Source organism: Bos indicus x Bos taurus, chromosome 4 (assembly GCF_003369695.1).
Source record: "Bos indicus x Bos taurus breed Angus x Brahman F1 hybrid chromosome 4, Bos_hybrid_MaternalHap_v2.0, whole genome shotgun sequence".
Lineage (NCBI taxonomy): Eukaryota > Metazoa > Chordata > Mammalia > Artiodactyla > Bovidae > Bos > Bos indicus x Bos taurus.
This window is the reverse complement of record NC_040079.1, coordinates 44,814,686-44,837,807: the sequence shown is the minus strand read 5'-3', so window position 1 is coordinate 44,837,807 and position 23,122 is coordinate 44,814,686. Positions and strand designations below refer to the sequence as shown.

At 51.5% G+C, this 23,122-nt stretch overlaps 1 protein-coding gene across 8 annotated transcripts in view; it reads left to right on the top strand.

Annotated features, from left to right (window-relative positions):
* The window catches only part of TNS3 (tensin 3), a 222,654-nt gene that overhangs the window by 124,274 nt on the left and 75,258 nt on the right, over nt 1–23,122 (top strand). For all 8 annotated transcript variants that reach the window (XM_027539303.1, XM_027539304.1, XM_027539302.1 and 5 more), the window contains 4 exons: nt 3–78; nt 11,602–11,731; nt 12,062–12,127; nt 13,073–13,177. In XM_027539303.1, the coding sequence (XP_027395104.1) occupies nt 3–78; nt 11,602–11,731; nt 12,062–12,127; nt 13,073–13,177 (377 nt within the window). The remainder of the gene's footprint in view (nt 1–2; nt 79–11,601; nt 11,732–12,061; nt 12,128–13,072; nt 13,178–23,122) is intronic.

Genomic DNA, 23,122 nt, shown 5'->3' with positions numbered 1-23,122 from the left:
AGCAATGTTGGCCCAGAAAACCAAAGCAGGATCTACATTGCCATCGAGCCGGCCCAGCTCCTGAAAGGGGACATCATGGTGAGTGTCATGGCCTTGCCCCTGCTCTCCCAGGAATCATTGGAAAGGGAAAAACAAGCTCATCTTAAAGCAATAACATCAGACCCTGCCCCCCGAAAACCTGTAAGAAGAATGGAAAGTAGCCTTTACCTTAAGGAAATCGGTTGATTTTCTGAGTAAACCTGTTTTAATAAAAGGAACAGAACAAATTGTTAGAGCCACTTGCTATATGCACCCTTGAAATTAAAGTCCTAACTCAACCACTGCTCTTCCCAGAATTCCAGTTCCCCAAGCATAATGTGCAGTCTTAAAATGACTAGGCCTTCCAGGGGCAGGCGCAGACATAAAATATTCACCGTTAGTGTCTAAGATACAGCCAGCGTCTTGCAACTTGGCTTATGAGTGAAACAGTGATTTCTCCAGGTCGTTTTGATTCTTGGGTCTGCTGCTTCTTGAGGCAGACTAGCTTTTCCACCTTTGTCTTTTATCTATCTTGAGTATTAAAAAATGCATACATCTAAAATAATTTAAGAGAAAATTGTCTGAAATAATGAACAACTTTGAGGCACATGTGTGTTTCCCACACGCATAGACTAGCTCTCCTATCATCTATTTGAGGCCTAGGAGGATACCCTATGACAAGAAGATAAGATAGTTTACAAATTGACTTTTTATTTAAGTGGCTCAGTCAGAGTTTTCTAGGATTCTCATTGTGCATGTGTGTGTGTGGGGTGTGTGTGTGTGGGGTGTGTGTGTGTGTGTGTGTGTGTGTGTGTGTGTGTGTGTATGTGTGTGTATGTGTGTGTGTGTGTGTGTATGCACTCAGTCGCTCAGTTGTATCCAATTCTTTGTGACCCCCTGGACTCTAGCCTGCCAGGCTCCTCTCTCCATGAAACTTTCTAGGCAAGAATACTGGTGTGGGCTGCCATGCCCTCCTCTGAGAGATCTTCCTGACCCAGGAGGTCAGTCTCTCTTGTGTCTCCTACATTGACAGGTGATTTCTTTAACACTGCACTGTCTGGGAAGCCCATAGGATTCTCATTAGTTTTCCCATGTCTGGTTGTGGGGCTCCTCCTCCCAGAAAGAGCACCTGATGTGGGCTGCTGGCTGCAGGTCTTCTGGAAGCTGGTGGGGGATTCACTGCATCTGCCCCTTCTCTCTACTCTTCCTCCCACCTCCTTCTTTCCTCCGTCTTTCCATCTTCCTCCTCCTCTCCCTTCCACTGTCTCTTGCCTCCCCTCTTCCTTTTGCACCATCAATTTATTTGTCCAGCGATCCTTTTTTGAGTATTCTGAGCTTTCCGAGTTGGGCCCTAGCACAGCAAGGAAGGGGAGGACAGAGGGACATCTTTGCCCTGGAGGAGCCTGGTTGGGTGAATGGATATCAGGAGGGGGATTCAGTAGTACCAGAGTGGGTCCTGATGGCTGAGGCCGGCTGACCTGGAAGTTCAGGTGGAAGTGCCCTTGGAGTTGGGTGTGAGGCTCTGGCTTGGGGGTGCAGCAGTCCCCAGGCCTTGAGGATACCCTTGTGGAAGTTAGTTGTCTTGGGAAGTTGAAGCCAGATTGTGTTCTTTTGTGTGTCCCGAAAATGCACTGAATCACCTCTTAAGGGTAAGCCTTCTAGGACTCTTGACTTAGAGGAGTAGCAAGGATGAGAGGAGAACACGCCTGGTCTCCAGCGGAAGGAAGGAAGCCCTGCAGCTCTTATGAGCAACAGCAGATAGATACGGCCCAAGGGCATCAAGCAGAGGGTGGGCCTTGAGTCCCATGCCTGGGCTCCCACCAGATCTACAGCTTAATGGGGCTGGGTGGCCTCAGACGGGCCCTTATCCAAGCTTGCACCCCCTTCTGCTGCCTGAGGCCTGTAAGTGGGCTTCATGGGGATGAGATTGAACTGGGGCAGCTGGCAGGGTGTGAAGGCTACATAGTATAATCGAGCACCCGCTGGTGGGGCCACCACCTGCACTCCTGGAAGACGCCCTCCCCAGCAGACCTCACCCCCACGAGTCTCCCTGCTGTCCTAGGGCAACAGGGGCACTGCAGCCAGCCCGCCACCCCGGAGCAAGGTGTCTGAGAAAACATCACGTGCTGGAATGCAGTCTGAGCAGGCGGGTGGGGTCTTTCTGAGGGGACCTGGGTGGGAGGTTGTGGTTTGGCCCTTGGTAACTGTGAGGCAGGTCTGGGAATGGGCAGGGCAGGAATGGGGAGCAGGTGGGGGAAGGACGTGGTGGCAGACGTGCTTGGACTTGGTTCCCATGAGCTGGCACGGGTATGATGCCAGGAGCCATCCCTGGGCACGCAGCGCACTTGTTGAAGCCACAGCAGGAAGGCTCCCACCTGTGAGTTTGGGACACTGTCTCCTGCTCTGTCTTAAGATGAGAGATGGTGCCTGGGGCACACACAGCCGCATGAAAGGTGCCTGTCGCCGCATGCGGTTGGCCCATGGCTCTTTTCAGGTACATTGGTAAGTGGCTTCCGTCCAGTGGCTATGGGGACTCACTGACTTGCCCCTCCCTGTGCCTTTGCTACCTCTTTGCAAGAAGTCCGAAAGTGTGATTATTAGGCCCTTCTCAAGAAGTTTCATTTCCAGTGCACACTGATGAGTCTGCTCAGTGCCCAGTGGGGCCTTCTGAAGCACCAGCTGTAGGTGAAGGTGTTGGGCCAGCGAGGGTTTGGCGAGCACCTGCCTGAGACCTCTGGGCCCAAGCAAGGCCTGGGTGGGGATGTCGGGTGGCCACCGGTGTGGCAGGCACGGTCAGTTTAGAGCCGTCAGACTGGAGCCTTCCTCTTACAGTGCTGGCAGCTCATGGCCTGCATGCAGGGTCTTCAAGGGGAGGGGGACCTCCCCCCCAGTTGCAGGAGAACAGAGGTGGGTGCAGCACAGGCCCGAGTGGGAGGAATGGCAAGAAGCCTGGCATGGTCCTCAGAGCACGTGGGCTGCACCCTGCTCAGAGGAGCTGGGGAGGAAGCCCTGGTGCCTCTCCACTGGGTCAGACACCTCATTCCTGTGAGCACCCTGCCTCTGCTGCCCACTTTCTAGTCTGGGTTTTAGGAAAGGGCAGGTCACGCTCAGCGGCCCCTGCCGTCTGCTCTCCTTCTGCCCCAACCCCCCAGTGGCCATCTCCCTGGTGTTCGCATCATGTAGCTGCTTGCTCTTCATGGGGCCTCCTCTTCCCTCAGCTCCGCCTGCAGCCCCTCCTCTCTGGGTGGTCCTCGGCTCCTGGCAGGTCTACTGTCCTCTGGGCGGCTCCCCTTTCACAAGTGCTGCTCCTTCTGGCAGGAGCAACTGCTCTGAGGGGTCCAGGCTGCCTCTTACTTGCTTCTGTCTTGGGTCCAGCCCCCCTGGAATCCATTCTGTGCTTCCTAGGACCATCCCCCCCTGTTCCCCAGACCCCAAATGGGAGCTTCCTCTCAGCGTCTCCTTGCCCCACATCTCATCAATCATGCAGCTCCTTCACCCCAGTATGTCCTAAATCCCAGGACTGCTTGTGTCCCTGAGCCCTGCGCCTCACAGCATGACCCCATCCAAGTGACCCCATCCAAGCACAGTGCTCCAGTGCCTGGGCCCACAGTGGGAAGAGAGGGTCCAGGCTCCTGTAGGTGGCCTAGGAGCCCCTTGGTTTACTGCTCCTCAATTGCTTAGCCCCAGAGATGCTGGATTATCGGTCTTGTTCTGCACACGGCCCCACGGCCCTTTTCTGCGGTCTTGCAGATGCCGCCCACTCATGTCATCCACATTGGACACATGGCTGTGCCTCCCTTAGGCCACATTTGATGATCTCTCATAGATGGATGCCGAGCCCTTGAGGTGGGTGGTTGACTTGTTCCAGCCTCTCTGGAGCCAGTCACTGTGCTTCTCAGGGGTGGCAGCTCACCCTGGCTGTGAGCCCAGAGTGCCGTTGTCTCCACCTTATTGCCTAGAGCCCGCCCCAAAGGTGGGAGTCCTTGGGCAAGTTCACACTCTAGCATGCCCTGAAGGCTGCTGCTTGTGTGAGGGCACAGCCTGGCTGGACGAGCCGTGAGTGATGCTGTAGGAAGCTGAGAGGTCTGGCATTCAGGTGTTCTGTTGCCTGGGGGCCTCTTGAGGGGAATGTTTCCTGCCCTGAAGGCACCCTTTCCATGAATTTTTGTTTCCATTGGCAATGGGGGCAAATAGGATCTCCCAGATCTCATCACAGGAAATGCATAACTTGATAAAACCAGCCCCTTCCTGCACCTCTGTCCATTCTTAACATGGAGTATTTTTAGATTGAATTATTATTTGATTTATACTTCCTGTGTTTACAGTTCATTTTTGTACACTCTGCACTTATTTTTTTGCAGCGTTATCAGACGGGGGAAGGGTGATACGGGTTACAGCTGGAAGTGGGTAATTTTCCATCCCACGGGGTAATTTTTCCTTGCTTCATTTGTAGAAATGATTACCCAGGAGGTTTAGTTTAGTTGTTGATCTCTATGAAGCCTCGCAGTGGCTCTAGCCTCTTATATTAGTTTCCTAGGGCTGTAATGACAAAGTCTCACAGACTGGGGGCTCAAACATCAGACATGATTCCCTCACAGTGCTGGAGGCTGAAAGGCAGAGATCAAGGTGTCAGCAGCGCTGATATCTCCGGAGGTCTCTATCCTTGGCGTGCGGATGACTCTCTTCTCCCCAGGCCCTCACGTCATCTTCCCTCTCTACATGTGTCTAGGTCCTGGTCTCTTCTTAAAAGGACCCCAGTCAGATTGGACTAGGGCTCACCTGTATAACCTGACTACCCTCACCACCTTTAAGACTTCAACAGGTGAATCTTGGGGTCACAGAGTTCAGCCCATAATATCTGTGTTCATTGAGTAAACCCATTCTAGAATAAACTGTCTAGTCAAAGATCTGTCTAGCCAGAGCTATGGTTTTTCCAGTGGTCATGTATGGATGTGAGAGTTGGACTATAAAGAAAGCTGAATGCCGAAGAATTGATGCTTTTGAACTGTGGTGTTGGAGAAGACTCTTGAGAGTCCCTTGGACTGCAAGGAGATCCAACCTGTCAGTCCTGAATATTCATTGGAAGGACTGATGCTGAAGATGAAATTCCAATGCTTTGGCCACCTGATGCAAAGAATTGACTCATTTGAAAAAACCCTGATGCTGGGAAAGATTGAGGGCAGGAGGAGAAGGGGAGGACAGAGGATGAGATGGTTGGATGGCATCACTGACTTGATGGATGTGAGTTTGAGCAAGCGCCAGGAGTTGGTGATGGACAGGGAGGCCTGGCGTGCTGCAGGCTATGGATCTCAAAGAGTCAGACATGACTGAGTGACTGAATTGAACTGAACTGAACTGAATAAGGTTAATAGTGGAGTCAGGTATCATGGGTTATCCAGCACCCTTGGCTTTGACTTGTTACCAGTGTTCACTCATCCCCTCATTCATTCCCCATAGCGTATGTCCTGAACCAGGTAACATGGTGGTTGTGAACGTTGAGTGAGATACGCTGGTGATCACTCTCGTGCCAGGAGAATTTGGTGTGTTCACGTGTGCATAGAGGCAGGAGTTGAAGGCTCACAGGTGGGAGAGGTGATTACCATGTGTCTGAGGAGGAGAGACTCTCAAGGGGTGCTGACAGCACCGGCCAGCCTGGAGGATCAGCCCCAGGTATCCCCACACTCAGAACATAATCTCGGGGGGACACACTGCATTGTGTGATCTGTACACGCTGCTCCTCCAAATCCCAGGACTGTTGGTTCAACCTGAAAATGACCTCAGCGCTCAGCACACGGAAGTAGACGGTGGCAGAACATTCCATGGTGTTGGCTGAGCATCTGGGGAGCGGAGAGCCGTCTCCCCTCCTACTGTGCAGATCGGCTCTGGTTTCCCAAGTCTCTGAGGCAGGAGAAGTACACAGTCTCAGCCTAACTGTGGGAGACCTGCTCGTTTCAGTTTGTCCTGTCCTTCAATTGTAGTCAGTTACCACTTGATGTGTACCGCTGAACATTCACGAGCCTGCCTTCAGTGGAGAAAGGAGGACATGGAGAGTATGTCAGGGCCTTTCTGTGTTAAAGTTCAAGTATGTAGGCATTTTCATTTCTCGTCAAGAATTTGGCAACCGTCATGAGTTGGACCAAATCCTGCATTGTAGAGAATGCTTTTATGGGTTTCCCACTCACAGCCGCAGAGGGTTCGGCCGGGCTGTCTGGTGTCTGCAGAGCCTGCCTCTGCTCCGGAAGGTGGAAGGGGAGCTCCCAGGGAAGGTGTCCCAAGGTGACTCCATGGTCACCATCCTTTGAGACAGCATGCTGTCTTTTGCTTTTTTTTCCCTTTGATTTTGCTAAATGTCAGCCCTGTGCGCAGATAAACCTGCCTCTTTCCTCATGAGGGATTGATTCTCTGTTGAGACAGGCAGCAAAGGTTATCAGAGAAGGCAATGGCAACCCACTCCAGTACTCTTGCCCGGAAAGTCCCATGGACGGAGGAGCCTGGTAGGCTGCAGTCCATGGGGTTTCGAAGAGTCGGACACAACTGAGCGACTTCACTTTCACTTTTCACTTTCATGCATTGGAGAAGGAAATGGCAACCCACTCCAGTGTTCTTGCCTGGAGAATCCCAGGGACGGGGGAGCCTGGTGGGCTGCCGTCTATGGGGTCACACAGAGTCAGACACGACTGAAGCGACTTAGCAGCAGCAGCAAAGGTTATAGGGGTCAAGTTTATAAGAAGTAAGGCCTTGTGATCTCTTTGGGTTGGGAACACTGTGGGGGAAAGTGGAGTGGACTCCATCTGTCATTCCTTTGACTTGCGGGCTGTTGAGGGGGCCATTACTGCTGAAGCCAGGGTGACACCTACCCATCGTCTGGCTTCACCTAAACATGGCCGGCCTGTTCCTACACACCCTCCCCATTGCACACCTGACCTGCCCATCTTTGGGACGTGCTTGTACTGAGGTTTGGACACCGTCTCCTAAAGGGCAGAGCCTCAGGTATTCAGTAAACACACTTCTATTAAGTGGGAGGGCAGAGCGTTTGCGAGCACAGCCGTGTCGTTATGTAACCTCGCTAAGGAATTCGCGTGGGCCGCAGCCCCGTCAAGAACTGGCCTTGGTCCAGGGCCCCAGTGGGCTTGTAAACACTTTCCCATCCACATGCCTCGTCTTGCTGCCCCTGCTTGTGCAACCCCATGGCCACTTACATTTCGGCCTCGTGGTTGTGGGGCTCCGTTGCCTGGCTCCAGCAACCTGACTTCTAAACAGAGGGGACCCTTCTCAAGGAGCTGTCACAAACAAACAACACGTTAGTTTATTGTTTCTTGTTAAGGGCACTTAAGTAAGAAGAGGGAAGATGAATGCATCCTCAGCCCCTCTGGATCTGCTCCTGTTGGACGTCGTTATGGGCTGTCTATTGTGCTATATCGCCCTGTGACTTGCTGTGCATGCATCCTTCTCCCTCTGCCGTGAGTCTCCTAGACCTGGGTCGGGCCCAGTCCGTTCTGTATCAGCCCAGTGGATCTGTGTATGAGTGCTCAGTTTCAGTTGCCTGACTCTTTGTGACCCTATGGATTGTAGCCCCCGCTATGGATCCTCTGTCCCTGGGATTCTCCAGGCAAGAATACTGGAGTGTATTGATGTGCCCTCCTTCAGAGGATCTCCCTCACCCAGGGATTGAACCCGTGTCTCCTCCATTGTAGGCAGATTCTTTACTGCTGAGCCACCAGGGAAGCCCTCAGTAGATCTACTTGTATTTTTTATTCACAGCTTTACTGCTGTCCTCCCAATGGTTTAGGGAGTAAGTTACAGTCTTGCCACCCTCTGAAATCATTTTCACCTCCAAGTGAAATCATGGTTAGTGTTGGCCCTGGATGATGTAGGTGCTGTGACTTAGGAAGGCAGCCAGTAGCCTTGCTAAACCTTTGAGGGTGTGTGGTTGTGGCTCCTTGATGCCTGTGTAAACAGCCAGCAGGCCCACCAGCAAAGTGGAGAGAAATTATTTCAAGTGCAGATATTCTAAAATCTGAAGGCAGGGGATTGATGTGTTCTTAGAAACTCGCTGGGGAGACATAGGTAAATGAAACTGCTAACGCTGAAGGGATGAAGAGGGTATTACAACCTTCATCACTCTAATCTTTATAAAATGCTACCGATTCTTTGTACCTTAAAAGAAGCATTTGGGGCACTTCTGTCAAGCAAAATGCTGCTGATTCTTTCCATGGAGTGTTAAGAGCATGATTCTGGTCTCTTGTCACAGATACTACTAACATTTATTGGCTCGGATGATGAATCATTACTGACTCTGTGGGAGGTGCCGGGGGTGGGGCTCCACTGGGTGGAGGTGGGTCCATCTCCTCTCTGGTCGGAGCTGTAGGTCCCCATGCGAGGGAGATGCCTGTGGCTTTCTGCGCCTTCAGGAGATAGCTGGGCTCATTCCTGAGGTGGCCAGGAGGACTGGAGCGGGTGGCGAGTGCAGCCATGAGCAGTGGGAAGAGAATATGGTGAAACAGCGGGCAGGACTGCGGGGAGGGCTCAGGTCCCTGCCAGTGCCACTTGTCAGGAGTCCCTGGAAGCCCCTCAGGCAGGGCACGTGTGTGCAGAAGGCGGATGCTCTGTGGCAGTGGGATACTTTGTTCTTCCTTCCACCCTGAACCCTTGTCCTGTGAAAAACTAGTCTTTAGACACTAGAGTCATGCAGGGCCTGGGAAGGTGTCTGTGCACCAGGACGATTGACAGCGGGCAGCCAGGGGGCGGGGAGGGGAGGGTGAACCCATCTGCTGTTCCTCCCCTGCTCCAGGGCACGTGGTGACCTCTGCCTCCCCCCTCCTGGTGCCTGGAGTGGGCTGGGATTCGTGTCTGATGAGTCACCCTCTGTGTGTGTGTGTATAGCTGCTGTGATGAGCGATGGTGACACCAGAGGAGGGGAGACCATGGAGCACCTTGGGTTCTGGGAAAGGTTGGGGCGGGCCTAGGGGCTTCTGGTAGGGATGAGCTGTGTACATCAGGAGCTGGCTGAAGGATGAACCCTTTAACTCAGAGCAGGAGAAAGGTTCCCCCAAAGGGAGCTGTGCGTGAGGGGCATCCTCCCCTGCCCTTAGGCTGTCTATGCTTCTTTACCCAGCACCTGTACTGCCCTGTGTCCACCAGGGGCTCTACCTGCCCACAGAACCTGGTGCCAAACGGGGAGGGGAGCTACTATGAGGCATGACCCTGTGGATTGGCCTGGGGCCACCTCCGTCAGGGGCTGTCAGCTTCTGGAGGGAGGCCTTGTTGTTATTTTACAGCCTTGGTTCCCCTCAGTATTGATAAAGACTTCAGAGTCAGACTGGCATGTGCCTGAAACTCTCTTGCCTTTTCTCCAAGTCTTCTTCCCCTTTCCCTCTCACTTCCAGGGTAGCAGTGGAGAAAGGCAAACAGAGAGGGTGGGTCCATCATCCAGCAGAGATAGGTGCATGGGGGCATGTCCTCTCCGTGGGGGTCTTGCTGCAGCATGTGTGGGATGGGGCCTTCTGCTCAGCAGTCGGTGTGAGCACAGCAGTGCTGTGCAGGGGCCTCGGAGGGGTGAGAACTCAAGCAGCATCTCGGGAAGGAGGGCTGGGGGCACAGCCTTTGGTTGGACTCTGCAGAGGAGCCAGAGACCCCAGATGAAATGAGAGAGGACTTGGCAACCGGAGATCCATTTGCTGTTGGAGAGTAAATGGAAGCTGTCACATTTCTGAAGAGTTCTTGTGGGCTGGTTCCATATGCCAGCCCTGGACAGGGGCCTGGAGGCCAGGCCTGAATCTGGATTCCCACCAGGCGTGTGCACAGGCCGCCTGGCGCCTCCTGCATAGTGACTGCGGGGCTTGTGTTTGTCAACATGAATCGCTCCTCTGACGGTTTGTGTACATTTCTTCATTTATTTATCAGACTGTTTCCTTGTAGATAGCACAGAGGTAAACACCTTTGGGGTTTGCCCTAAGGGGCCGAAGCTCCTTGGGTCTTTATTTTTTCTCTCGAGTGATGGTTCTCTGGTTACTGAAGGCCTGGTCCCATCACTTCATGGCAAATAGATGGGGAAACAGTGGAAACAGTGACAGCCTTTATTTTCTTGGACTTCAAAATCACTGTGGATGGTGACCGCAGCCGTGAAATTAAAAGACACTTGCTCCTTGGAAGAAAAGCAGTGGCAAACCTAGACAGCATATTAAAAACCAGAGACAACAAAAGTTGCCAACAAAAGTTTGGATAGTCAAAGCTATGGTTTTTCTAGTAGTGATGTGTGGATATGAAAGTTGAACCATAAAGAAGGCTGAGCGCCGAAGAATTGATGCCTGTGAACTGTAGTGCTGGAGAAGACTCTTGAGAGTCCCTTAGATAGCAAGGAGGTCAAACCAGACAATCCTAAAGGAAATCAACCCTGAATATTCATTGGAAGGACTGATGCTGAAGCTGAAGCTCCAATACTTTGGCCACCTGATGCAAAGAGCCCACTCACTGGAAAAGACTGTGATGCTGGAAAAGATTGAAGGCAAGAGGAGAAGGGGAGGACAGAGGATGAGATGATTGGATGCCATCATTGATTCAATGGACATGAGTTTGAGCAAACTCCAGGAGATAGTGAAGGAGAGAGAAGCCTGGCGTGCTGCATTCCATGGGGTTGCAAAGTTAGACATGAGTGAGTGACCGAACATACACACAGAACAGTCACCTACAGCATCTCCCGAATCACTGGTCTGGACCATGCTTGCTGGGACTGCTTCTCATTGACCTGGCACAAGATATCTGAAGCCCATCTTTTTCTGCCCTGAGTCTTTTGTGAGCATGGCTGCCTGTGAGATCCCTGCACCTCTAGCCTCCCTTCCTCCTGGGCATGCGCAGTGCAGGGCGTGGCCTCCTCCACTCTGAGTGTCTGAGGGCAGAATCCAGCCTGCTTCTGGGCTTGAACCCCTGGGGACCCTGGAAAGGAGCCCCTGCCCTACTTAGGAGGGAGGAAGGGCCCTCTCTCCTGCAATACACCACTCTGCCGTGGCCTTCCTGCCCTCCTCATGGGCAGCCCTACCCCCAGACACCTCAGGCAGGGGGGCCCCCATGGAAAGGTGAGAAATGGTGCCAGGGCCCCTCCTCCACCCACCCTTCCCTGCCAAGTGCCCGGAAGGGGTGCTTTTACCCTGCTTATTGGCACCGTCACCCCAGAGGCCTGAGCTGCTCCCAGAGACCTAGGGCCTCGGAGCCATAGCCTGAATCCAAGTCACATCCCTGATGATTCTGGAGACTGGTCTCAAACTGTCATTCAGGACGTCTTGACAGCCCAGCTGTGGAATTTACATTCCAAGGCCTTTTCCCTTTCCCTTCCTTCTCCCTTCTTGCCATCTCTCTCTCTCTCTCTGTTATAGCACACAACATAAGTATTGAGCCGAGTACAGGAAGTAATGACTGCCTGCTCCTTTCACGAGAGCAGGAAGGCTTTAAGGTAAATGTGGAGTGTCTAGATGAAATTAGGAAAAAGAGGCTGCGCAGTTTCATTCTTCAGACGTCTTCCTGTGCACTCCCACAGGAGCCTTCCTCGCAGGTGGGGCTCCCTGGAAAACACACCCCTTTTCATCCCAGGTGAAGTGCTACCACAAGAAGTACCGCTCGGCCACCCGTGATGTCATTTTCCGCCTGCAGTTTCACACCGGGGCTGTTCAGGGCTACAGACTTGTGTTTGCGAAGGAGGATTTGGACAACGCGAGCAAAGGTGAGGTCCCTCCCCGGGTCCAGACTGAGTGTAGGGAGAATAGGCCCTTAGTGCGTGGCCCCCGCAAGCCTCATGTGTTCCTTTCATTGTTCTCCACTATGCCCCCGCCTACACTATAAACCAGCCTATTGACAAAAGTATTACCAGTCTCACAAAAGACTGATGATTGTTCCAACAAAGAAAAAAATTCTAGAGAAGCAGTAAAAATGCTAACATTTTTCTCTGTCATTGGTGTGCTGTTGGAGATTTGGGAGTGGTATTGCCCTGGTAGGAATATAAGGACAAAATTCATTTGTCTCCAAATTTGTTGAAATAGGATTTCTTTTTTAGATGACCGTTTTCCTGATAATGGGAAGATTGAGTTAGTCTTCTCAGCCACTCCTGAGAAGATTCAAGGTGCGTAGACACAGAGTGCTGGCAGGAGGGTGGAGAGGGCAGCAAGATGCGCACCTGGTTGGGTGATGTGTATGCTGGAGTCTCTGTAGAACCTCCCACCTTTGCACATAATTGGAAAGATTTATAATACATTAAAAATAGAATATTAGACAGTGGGAAGGTGTTAGCCTAGAGACAGTGAGGCCCAGCTAGGTCAAAAAGACCCCAGAGATGGTGTGGCTTGCCCAAAGAAGAGCCCAGAACTTCAGGATTGGGACGATGATTTGATGCCCTGTTTACTTCTCCCCTCAAAAAGCAACCACATATTTTTTAAAAAGGACTAGAAATATAGTAGAAAGACTGCAACTATTTGTGTGCAAAATAGACTCCTTTCTTCTAACAATACATTGAAAGAGAAAGCAGTCTCTTTACTGTGAAGACAAATGGCTCATTTCCATCACTGAGATTCATATTTGTGAAAGTTTTAATTCAGTTTTTAATAGCTGTGGAAAAGAAGTACCCTATTTCTGTGTCCAGTGCCATAGATTGAGGCATGAATAGTTAAATGCAAGGCTGTGGGGTAAAAATCTTCCTGGAAGCCTCAGAGAGCAAGAGCCCAAACCCACCCCTCCCGTCCACCAGCCCTGAGGCTGCTCCTCAGGGTTCTGCTGGGTCCTTGAGCTGCAGAGCCATCCAGGTGATCCCCTTGTGCAGAAATCATCCAGAGCACAGAGCCTCCCACCTGGAAGACAGAGGACCAGTGTTCACCTTTCCTTCCTGCCAAGTGGTTTGCACTGTTGTTCAGTTCCAGCTCAGATTACTGGCAGGCTTGTGGGAGAGGGTGTGGGTCTGGACTCTGGGCTGGCACTCAGATCCAGAGGCTCCTCTCTGCACATTGCTGGCAGGTGCCAGCTTGACTGGGACTAACACCCTTTGTCCACCCCTGTCCCTTCCGCCACCCTGCAGGATGTGAACATTTGCAGAATGACCACAGAGTGATTGTGGACTTCAACACAGCAGACCCGCTAATCCGCTGGGACTCCTACGAGAACCTGAGTGCAGACGGTGAAGGTGAGTCTTATTACCTTGCTATCAGTTCCTGGAGAGTAGAACCCAGAACAAGCAGCCTGTTCACCTTTAGATAGAAAATCTCCTTGCAGCCTGCTTGGAGGCTGTTAAGAGTCCACACCACTGTGAGTCTGATGGCACTTGTGAGAATCAGGCTTGGTGAATTGTGTTGAGATGGTCAGTTAGTGAACTTGTCATCTAGAAGCTTCCTCACCTGAAGCTATATGTCTGTCTCTCCCTTGCCCTCCCGATTGCGGAAGGGGAATGCCTGGTATTTGAGCACTGGCAGCCTTCCTACTACTGGGGAGCCCCATGAGCAATAGGTATGTGGGTTCTGTTTCTGTTTGCTCATTACACTGGTGTCCAGGTTGTATGGCTGCGTCATTTAGTCTCTGTTGTGTGAGTCTGTCTCTCCGAAACATATTCTCTGTTGGCCACGGGATCTGCAGTTTGAGTCACAAGTATCATGAAAGAGAAAAGGAATGAAGGGTGGCACCTGCCAGGTTTATAGAAAGAAGCCTCTGGAGGTCAGTTTCAAAGAGGAGGGATGAGACTTCTTCCAGGCGCTTGAGAACACTGGCCTTTCATCTTTTTCAAGCACCAAACTGTGAACAGACCTGATTTGGGAGAGACAGTGAAAACAATTTTGTCCAATTAGTTCTGTCCAGACATTAAATAGCCAAAAGCAAGTGTTGTGGTGGTAACTCCATGTGTGCCCATCTTTGTGCATCGCTGGGATTGCAGGAACCGGCCGGGGATGTCTGTGGTCTACTCGGTGTCAGGGCGGGCACGAGGCTCCTCAGCCTGTCCACTTGGAGAGTCTGGGGCCATGTCAGTATTTCTGTGATGCAGAGCATCCTGCTGTCTAGAGGTGAAGCCCTCATCACTCCTGTACTTCAGGCATGGTTTCTAAGTGCTGTGTGTCAAGCCTCTGTCCACACCTTGAAGCGTCATTCCCATGCCCAGTTCATTCACCACACTGCGTTCCATCTGAGGGTCCCAGTTGCTTTTGATGTTTCTTTTAGACCTTGCAAATCTACTTTTTTTTTTTTTTTCAAAGTTGAGGTATAGCTGATTTACAATATTATACAAGTTACAGATATACAACATCATGATTCACAATATTTAAAGATTATACTCCATTTATAGTTATGATAGAATATTGGCCATTTTCCCTATGCTGTATAATATATCCTCATGGCACATTTATTTTATACGTAATAGTGTGTACCTCTTAATTTCCTACCCCTATCTGACCCCTCGTCAGTTACACTTGCTCCCAGTGGAGCTCACAGGGGCTTCTGAGTTCTCACTGTTGTAGGTGCTGCGTGGATGGCCCCTGCTGCCAAGGCCCTGCAGACTCTTGCACAGCCACCTTCCACAAAGCATGCAGTTCCCCTCACGTGGAATCATTACCCTTCCTGAGGTTCCCTCCATCTCCCAACTCTCCAGGCTCCTCTGTGGGGTTGACCTGCATTGGTGAACTCATTCCTCATTCCCAGTGCCCTTAGCTCTCACTTGGAGCCTCAGTTCCTGGCTTGGGTTCCTGGAGGAGGGCACCACTGGCCCCCCGACTCCTGTGAAGGTGGGGGGCGTTGGCTGGCAGGAAGCAGTCTCAGCCACGCTTCCATCAGGGCAAAACTCTCCGGGGTTAAGGAAGGTTTGGCAGCGTATAGTTTTGGCTAGAAAATGATGTCTTTTGGCCCTCCTTTCTATGTGCACTTCCATTTCTAGTTTCTACTGGTTAAAACACACACACACACACACACACATACTGACCTAAACTGTGTTTATCTCTGCTGTCCTGGAGTGGACCATCTGCAGTGACCTTCAGTCAAGGACCTTGACCCCGTGTTATGTCGGAGCAAAGTGTGTCTCTTCCACCAGCCATGAACTTGTTCATGTGTGGACACTTGATTCCAAATGTCCTGTCTTCATCATGGAGACTCAGTTCTCTGCTCCCAGCTCTGTGGCCTGGAGGGGATCTGGGGCTCCCACTGCCTCATCAGTATTTCACAGGACTCTCACTGTCTCAAGGAGAGAAATGGAGGGTGGGGGTGGACAGTGGGGCAGCCTACCGGAGCCTCTCACGTGCTATTTTATTTGATCCACATAAGATCCTGTGACCCATTTTAGAGATAAAGGGGGCAGTACCCAAGAGAAATCAAGAGCTGGACTTTGGTGAGGGGTTCTGGTAGCCTTCTGGGGCTGTGCACTGTTGGTGGTCACAGGTGAAGCTGAGTGAGTTGCCGTGTGTTTGAGATCATGCAGGATGGAGACTGTGGAAGTGGGACACAAGTCTGGGCCTGTTTGACCCCCCTGCTATTTGGTGCAAACCTCATCCTTCCAGCTGAAGACCCGCTGGTCCCTGGACCAGAGTGAGGCCTGCAGCACAGCCCATGGTTGGGCATGAAGCCTTGCTGTGCCCCTCCTCTCCTCTATTCCTGGCTTTAACCAACGAGTGCGTTTCTGGCCACAGGGAAAGCTCGTGGATCCAGGGTTGCATAGACAGGGGCCGCTGTCCCCCAGGTTAGGGCTCTGATACTTCAGGTCACTGCCCAATAAACATTGGCCAATCAGACTTGGCCTCCAGGCAACCACAGTTGCCCCAGAGCTCCATGGGGGTGCTGCAGAAAGGGGGCCTCTGATTTCTTATCACTTTTACAATAAGACCCAGTCCTGTTACTGTCCCATGCAGGACGCTCTACTGAGCCACCGGCAGTCGGGCTGCTGGTGAGGACAAGTTGGGTCTGGAAGAACTGGCCACAGGTGTGTGCAGTTACAAGTTCTGGATCAAGCTGTGATATTTAGATGTTGCCATTTGGTGGTGCTAGTGGTAAAGAACCCACCTGCCAATGCAGGAGACACAAGAGATGTGAATTCGAACCTTGGGTCGGGAAGATCCCCTGGAGGAGGACATGGCAACCCACTCCAATATTCTTGCCTGGAGAATTCCATGGAAAGAGGAGACTGGTGGGCTACAGTCCATAGAGTCAGAAAGAGTCAGACACGAATGAAGTGACTTAGCATGCATGCATACTTTGAAAATGTATTTGAAAGTATTTCTCCCCAGAAATTGTTGTCAGGTGTTGAGATTTGGAAAAGCAAAGCATACCTTGGTGACTTATCCAAAAGAGGGTCCACTGGAATCCGGCAGATCAGACCTTAGGTCCTGGTTCTGCTCTCTGTCCAAGGCCAAGCTCCTCCCTGGCAGAATGGGAATGCTGCTGGCTGAGCTTCCAGAATGTAGTGGCTGCATCATCAGTGTCTGGCCAGCGTAGCCACTCACTGAATGCTTCCACTCTCTGTACCCAGACTGAGAAGAATTGCTTTAGATCCTGCATCCTGCAAAACTTTGCTTCACATTGTTTGCTTTGATGGTTCAGAGCAGAGTAACTGCTTTAATACAGCCCAGCTGTCAAATGCCGATGGCACCTTGCTCAGATCTCAGGAAGCGCCCTCCTGTCCTCTCTTGATTTTAAACCTCCAGCTCCCTGGCCTTGTAGGTCCCCTTCCAGGTGTGAACCCGTGACCTGGAGTTAATCCTGTTTTGATAAGGGATTTCGGGCAGTGATTGGGATGGAGAGCAATAGCTTCATCTAATCTGAAATATGGTAAAGTGTTTGCTTACAATGAGGGATACCCAGGTTCAATCCCTGGGTTGGGAAGATCCCCTGGAGAAGGAAATGGCAACCCACTCCAGTACTCTTGCCTGGAAAATCCCATGGACGGAGGAGCCTTGGTAGGCTACAGTCCTTGGGGTCGCAAAGAGTCTGACACGACTTCACTTTCACTTTCAATCTGAAATACAAGAGTCTCACCTTTTGTGCTGGGAACCATAAAGTCCTTTGGGTGTTAACTTTTTGAAGTGGATTGGATCCTGTCAGAAGAGCGAGTGTGATGTTGGAGCCTGTTAATGAGTCATAACTGGCCCTGAACTGCCATCTCAGTGGTGTCAGAGAAACTGACTTGAAATTCATGTCATCTGGACGAGTTTGCATGAATTAGCCCATGTCAGCCTCCCAGTGAAAGGTTGCAGCTGCAAGCCGTGACCTACTTGCAGTTTATTTCCTCCTCTTGGGGACCCCTAGCCTTCCTACCTGAGAGGGTGGAGAAGGGAATGGCAACCCACTCACTCCAGTATTCTTGCCTGGAGAATTTCATGGGCAGAGGAGCCTAGTGAGCTACAGTTCATGGGGTTGCAAGGACTTGGACATGACTGAATGACTAACACACACACAGCCTGCCATGGACGGCTGGAGGCCTTAAGTAGCATTATCCCAGGACAGCTAGTGAACAGAAGCACTGAGAGTTGGCTTGATTTCACTGGGGTCCTTAGCTCCCACCCTGCCCACATCCCTCGAGCTGTGGAACCCACCCTGGGAGTGAGCATGTCCTGTGCTTGGGGTAGGGGTATGAAAGGCAGGTGGCTGTGGACATGCCCTCAGCTTCAGCCAAGGGCATGTTTATCCGTCTCTCACTTTCCTCCTGTCCTTTATGACCAGTGTCGGCATTGCTTCTGCCCTTTGATGCTGCACCTGCTTTAGCAGTGGCTCCCTGGGCGGCCTGCCCGCGCCCTGCATCCTGGCTCTGGAGTGCACATCTCTGGACTCCGTCACTGGCGTTCTGCCTTGGGGACCAGCACCTGAGTTCTGCCTGCCAGTGGGTTTTCCGAAAGATGAAACTAAAAGTGGACCTGACCCCCTGGTCTCCCTAAGACCCCAAGTCACACAACTTCTACACGAGTGTGAGCTCAGAGAGTGTGTAAATATGGCATGGCAAAGAGTTTGTTCCTGTTCCCTTGTTTGAAAGGTCTCACAGACTGACTTTTACCGAATTGCATCTCAGTCGTGCCCCCCGCCTCCCCCGGCTTGCTCCTCCACCTCCCTCCCAGCCTGGACACTTGCACATTGGCTGCATGGATTAAGCTCAGACCAAACCTGGTGAACTTCCTTCTATGCCTTCCATGTGGAGAACTTTCTCAATAGCAGGCAGGGTTGCAGTATTCCCTGCAGAGCGTGCAGGTGCCTTTCTGCCAAGTTAGGGCTCCAACGCTTTGGCGACATCACCAATTCAGGAAAGATTACAAACTTCATATTAACAACCAGAACCAAAAGCCTGAGGAGGAGAGGCCCGGGATGCACATACTCGTGGGTACCCACCTCCGCAACACACGCACGCATCTCGCTCCTCCTTCCACCTCTTGCCTGATGTGGTTTCACTATCACCCTTCCTCCCATCTCTTCAGACTCAACAAATGTAGGGTGGGGAGGGGAGGTTTCAAATCCCATGTTTGTGACTTTATCACACACTACCTTTGGAAAATGCTGCAAACCGGAGAGAAAAGTTCCCCATGAATTAAAGGAAAAGGGAGGTGTTTTGTAAAAGGGGGCAACTGGGGACATTCTTTATTTTATCTCTTTAGAGACAGTTATCATGTGCCTATTCTTTATTAAAAAAAGGTGGGGTCTCTGTCATTTACTGTGATGCTCTCTTGGCAACTGTGAATTGTGGCAGTGAGGGGGTGTTCTGGGGTCAGACTTTATGTCCTGTAGCTCTGGGAGTCCAAGCAGGCACCTCAGGAGGAGCTGGAGGGAAAGCATGGTCTTCTAGAGGGAAAGGAGATTTGGATGGAGGTGAAGACGGCTTGCTGTGGGGTGAGGACAGAGGTACCTCTCCCAGCCTCATGGTGGGCTGCTGCTCCTCCACGGTCCTGGGGCTGGGTCTGGCCAGGCAACTGTTACCACTTTCTAAGTAAAGAACATTTCTGTCAGCTCCAAATGAAACCCCCTGGCAGTCACTCCCCAGCCCTCCCTCTCCCAGCCCCAGGAGACCACCCATCTTCCTTCTCTGTGAATTCCCCTCATCTGGACATTTCATGCAAGAACCCTGCAGTGTGTGGCTTTTTACGACAGGCGTCTTTCACGCTGCATGATGATTTGAGGGTTCATTCAGTTTTGGTACATCACTCCTTTTTTTTATGGCCGAATAATGTTCCAGAGTGTGACTAGACCTCAGTGTGCTGATCCATTCATCAGCAGGTGAGCATTTGGGTTTTTTCCACCTTTTTTCTTCTTGTACAATGAACCTTCTTGTACACGTTTTGGCCTTAGGCTGTTCTTTTATTGCCCATCTTTTCTACTACTTTGTGAAATTTCCGCTTCTTTTAGTCCTAGTTGGTTTTCCTTTTCTGGTTATTTCTTCTGCCTTTATGGGTCTCACGCTGGAATCACAGTGAACCTTCTGAGGGTCTCCTGTCCCACTTTGCCAGCTACTCCCAGGAATATTCAGGAAACCCATCCAGTCTTTTCTGTGTTAGCTATGTAATCTCATGCACAAAATTCCATCTCAGTACAGTGGAAAGTTCTGAAGCCTGTCAAAACACTGAGCTGCAGAACTGCCTTTTGGCCACACATCAGCAGAGCCTCACAAGACCACGTTGTTTCAGGAGAAGTTGACAGGAACAGCCTGAATGGGCTCTATGTGATTGAAACCCACAGGTAGGGGCGGAGGGAATATGACAGTGTTTTGGGCGAGAGTATTAGAGGCTGGCAACAGCATGACTGCCAAGATCTGAAGGCCTCGCTGGTGCCAGTTGCTGTGCATTCATGAAGGCTGTCGCAGCTCCTTTGTGAAGCCGCTGCCAACATGAGGAAAACCCACCCTGCATCCCACACAGTGGGAAAATGAGCCTCATGAAAGGCCAGCCTCCTTTTGACACACAACTAGTCGTGCAGGTTCTTTGTGTTAGAAATGGAGAAAAGAGACCACTGGCCAGTGTACAGATTTGTTTTCCTCTTTGTTGGTACCTTATTCTGTGTTTTTTCATGCAGTTGTCAGCTATGGGGTGCAAAGGTCTGATTTTAAGACTCTGTCCTGTAGGAGACTGGGACCCCCTCTGGGCATGGCCTTGGCTATAACATGGCAGGGACCATTGGTCTCAGTCCTCAAACCAGATCTTTTAGACTTCTGTTTCTAATTTTTTTTCTTTTGATGTGAATTCTTTGAAGAAAACTGTTATGCGATCAGTTAGTTGCTTCCTGTGCTTCCCTGGTAGCTCAGCTGGTGAAGAATCTGCCTACAATGCAGGAGACCCCAGTTTAATTCCTGGATCGGGAAAATCTGCTAGAGAAGGGATAGGCTACTCACTGCAGTATTCTTGGGCTTCCCTGATGGCTCAGCTGGTAAAGAGTCCGCATGTGATGCAAGAGACCTGGGTTCGGTCCCTGGGTTGGGAAGATTCCCTGGAGAAGGAACTGGCTACCCACACCAGTATTCTAGCCTGGAGAATTCCATGGGGTTGCAAAGAGCTGGACATGACCGAGTAGCTTTCACTTTCTTTCAGTTTAGTTGCTTTCTTGATTGCAGTGATAGTGTTATTTGTTATTTGCAGAGTGGGCACAGTCCTGTCAGTTCCCTTGATAGGAATGGGGATTGGTTAGGACCCTTACTGAGCACCAAACTGAGTAGACCTTCTTGCACAAGAAGTGCTTTATGTCCCACAGTAAAACAGATGTTTTCTCCTGAGCACAGACATAACCTGTGCCTTGGTGGCCATTTGGGGGTCTGTTGGAGAAATCTGTGTCTGTGATGTGCTGACTATATTCCATCTCAGGCTGATTGAGTGGTGACATCTGTGAGGGTTCCAGTTGTGCTATGGAAACATGAAGGCGTCCAAACAGCTTTGCTTGTTTGCTCTCGTGTGTTACATTCATTTAAGGCTCAGAGGATGTTGCTGTGCTTTGACCAACAAGCAGTCAAAGCAGAGGGGTAAACTGTTGGCTGAAGCCCACCTAAATTGCATGCAAAGAGGCCCGAGGTGCAGAGGCGCTGCTGGGCAGAATGTGGAAGTCTGGGTGTGCAAGTAAACACTGAAAGATGGGCCATGTGCAGTTAACACTGACAGTGAACTTGGCCACGTGGAGCTTGAAAGAGAGACACAGTCCCAGGACATGGAGACTGTAAGGTGAAGACTTTACAGGTGAAGACTGTAGCTGAAGAACACAAGCGATGCTGAAACTGGTTTGTAAACCGGCGCAGGTGGTGCTGGCTCCACCCGTCAGTTTGTCAGCTGAGAAGTCTTGGCGTGAACACAGGTCTAGCTGGGTGGCTCTCCAGTAGAAGCCCTTTCCCCGCCTCCTCAGCCTCCAGGGTTCAAATTTCATTAAACCTGATTGCAGGAAACCCCACCCACGTGTTTACATTGCACTGGCCTTTTTTGGTGGAACCAAAGTCCCTTTCTTAGCTAACAAGATCTTCTACCTTCTGTACTGCCTGGAGAGCAAGGCTGGGTCATTGGCAGGGGAGACACACCCCCACCCCGGGATGCTATGTTTTGGGGTTGAAGGCTTCCTTCAGGGGTCCAACGGCTGTGGGCTAAACAAGCTACAGGGCTGTTTGGAAGCAAGGTAAGCAGGGAGTGTGTGTGTGTGTGTGTGGGTTCTGCTAGGGGAGAGGATGTCCGGTGGTAAGTGATGAGCAGAACAGCAGCTTTAACCTGGCAAGAAGGAAGGCCAGGCAGAAGACTGTTTATTTGCAGGTGAGAGGAGTCTTAGCTGCTTCTGCCTTTGGAGGGTCAGCGATGGTTTGGGGTAAAGTTTATATGCAGAAGCTCACGGTCCGCTCCGTGGCTGGCTGGCTCAGGTGACTTCTGAGTGGGCCACAGGGCCTCCTGTTTCCTTGGCTGGCTGGGGCTCAGGTGTGTTTCCACAGTAACGAGTGCCTGGGAGGGAATCAGGTGCCAAGGTAAGTGCCCTTGATGGGATGGTCCCAGCTGGGGTGTTTGTTGGACAGGAGAGGGGCCCCCATGGGAGTGTCCCGTCGGTGGTGTTTGTGCCTGCTGTCTGGGGCACGGTGGCCATGGCTGGGACACGCCTGCCACAGCCCCACCGTGAAGCCTGGCCTCTGTTATCACCGCATTCCGGGCCTCACCCAGAGGACTGCCAGGAGCGCTTGGAATCCGTGTGGCTCCAGCGTCCCAGACATGGGCCCTGCTGTTGGCACGTCCCTTTCCATGAGCCATGTGCCTCTCTGGCTGGAACACCCCGCTCCCCCTGCTCTCACTATTTTTTTCCGAGAATTTATAGCCTGCCTCGGTTTTAGAAAACATTTACACAGTGCCCGACTTGGGTCCCAAGGGAGCGATTTCCATCCGTTTCCCTTGGCAGGCCAGGTACCTCCTTCCTACTTTAGGTGCCTCCCCGCCTGGCATTCAGGGGGACAGTATTGGGTTTGGGGGTTTGGGCAGGTGTTTGCTCTCGAGGTGTGAGATGGAATGTCCAGAGAAGTTCCATGCTACATGGAGTTATTTCTGGAACTTGGCCTGAGGAGAGCTCGGGCGAGGCTTTCACAGCCCTGGGGTTCTGAGCTGCTCATAGCATTGTCTGTCTTTTGTTTAGAAGAGAATGGCACGTTTCATCTCACCTGGGACAGCCCAGTCACCCATCTGTGCTGTTGTGGACCAAAGGTCGAATTCTCAGAGGTCCCAGTGTGGCCATCCTTTCTTAGCTCTCGATTTGTTTGGAATAGGAACTAGTTCAGTATACACGCAAGGGAGCCTTTAATTAGCCCAGAGGCGGAACTCCACTGCAGTAAAATAAAAGCATGCTGTGTTTCCTGAGAGGTTATAAATGCTGCAGTTATAAATGTCCAAGTGGAAAAAGAGAGATCTCAGTGTGAGTGACTCAGTGAGATGACAGGGACCCTCCTGTGAGGGGCACCGGCCGAGCCTGGGTGTTTCTCCTGATCCTGAAGGTTCTGCGGCCCCCACAGGCCCCTGAGAGAGGAGGCGTCCCTGGGACACTCCCAGAGCCTTCCCTTCCTGGCCAGAGGTCATGGAGGGTCACTGACCCCGCTCATCCCGGCCTCCTGCTCTGGGCCCATCCCCCTTCCAGGGGCCCTGCTCTCTGGTGGTCCTCCGCATGCCTCAGACACTGGAGCCCCAGTGCC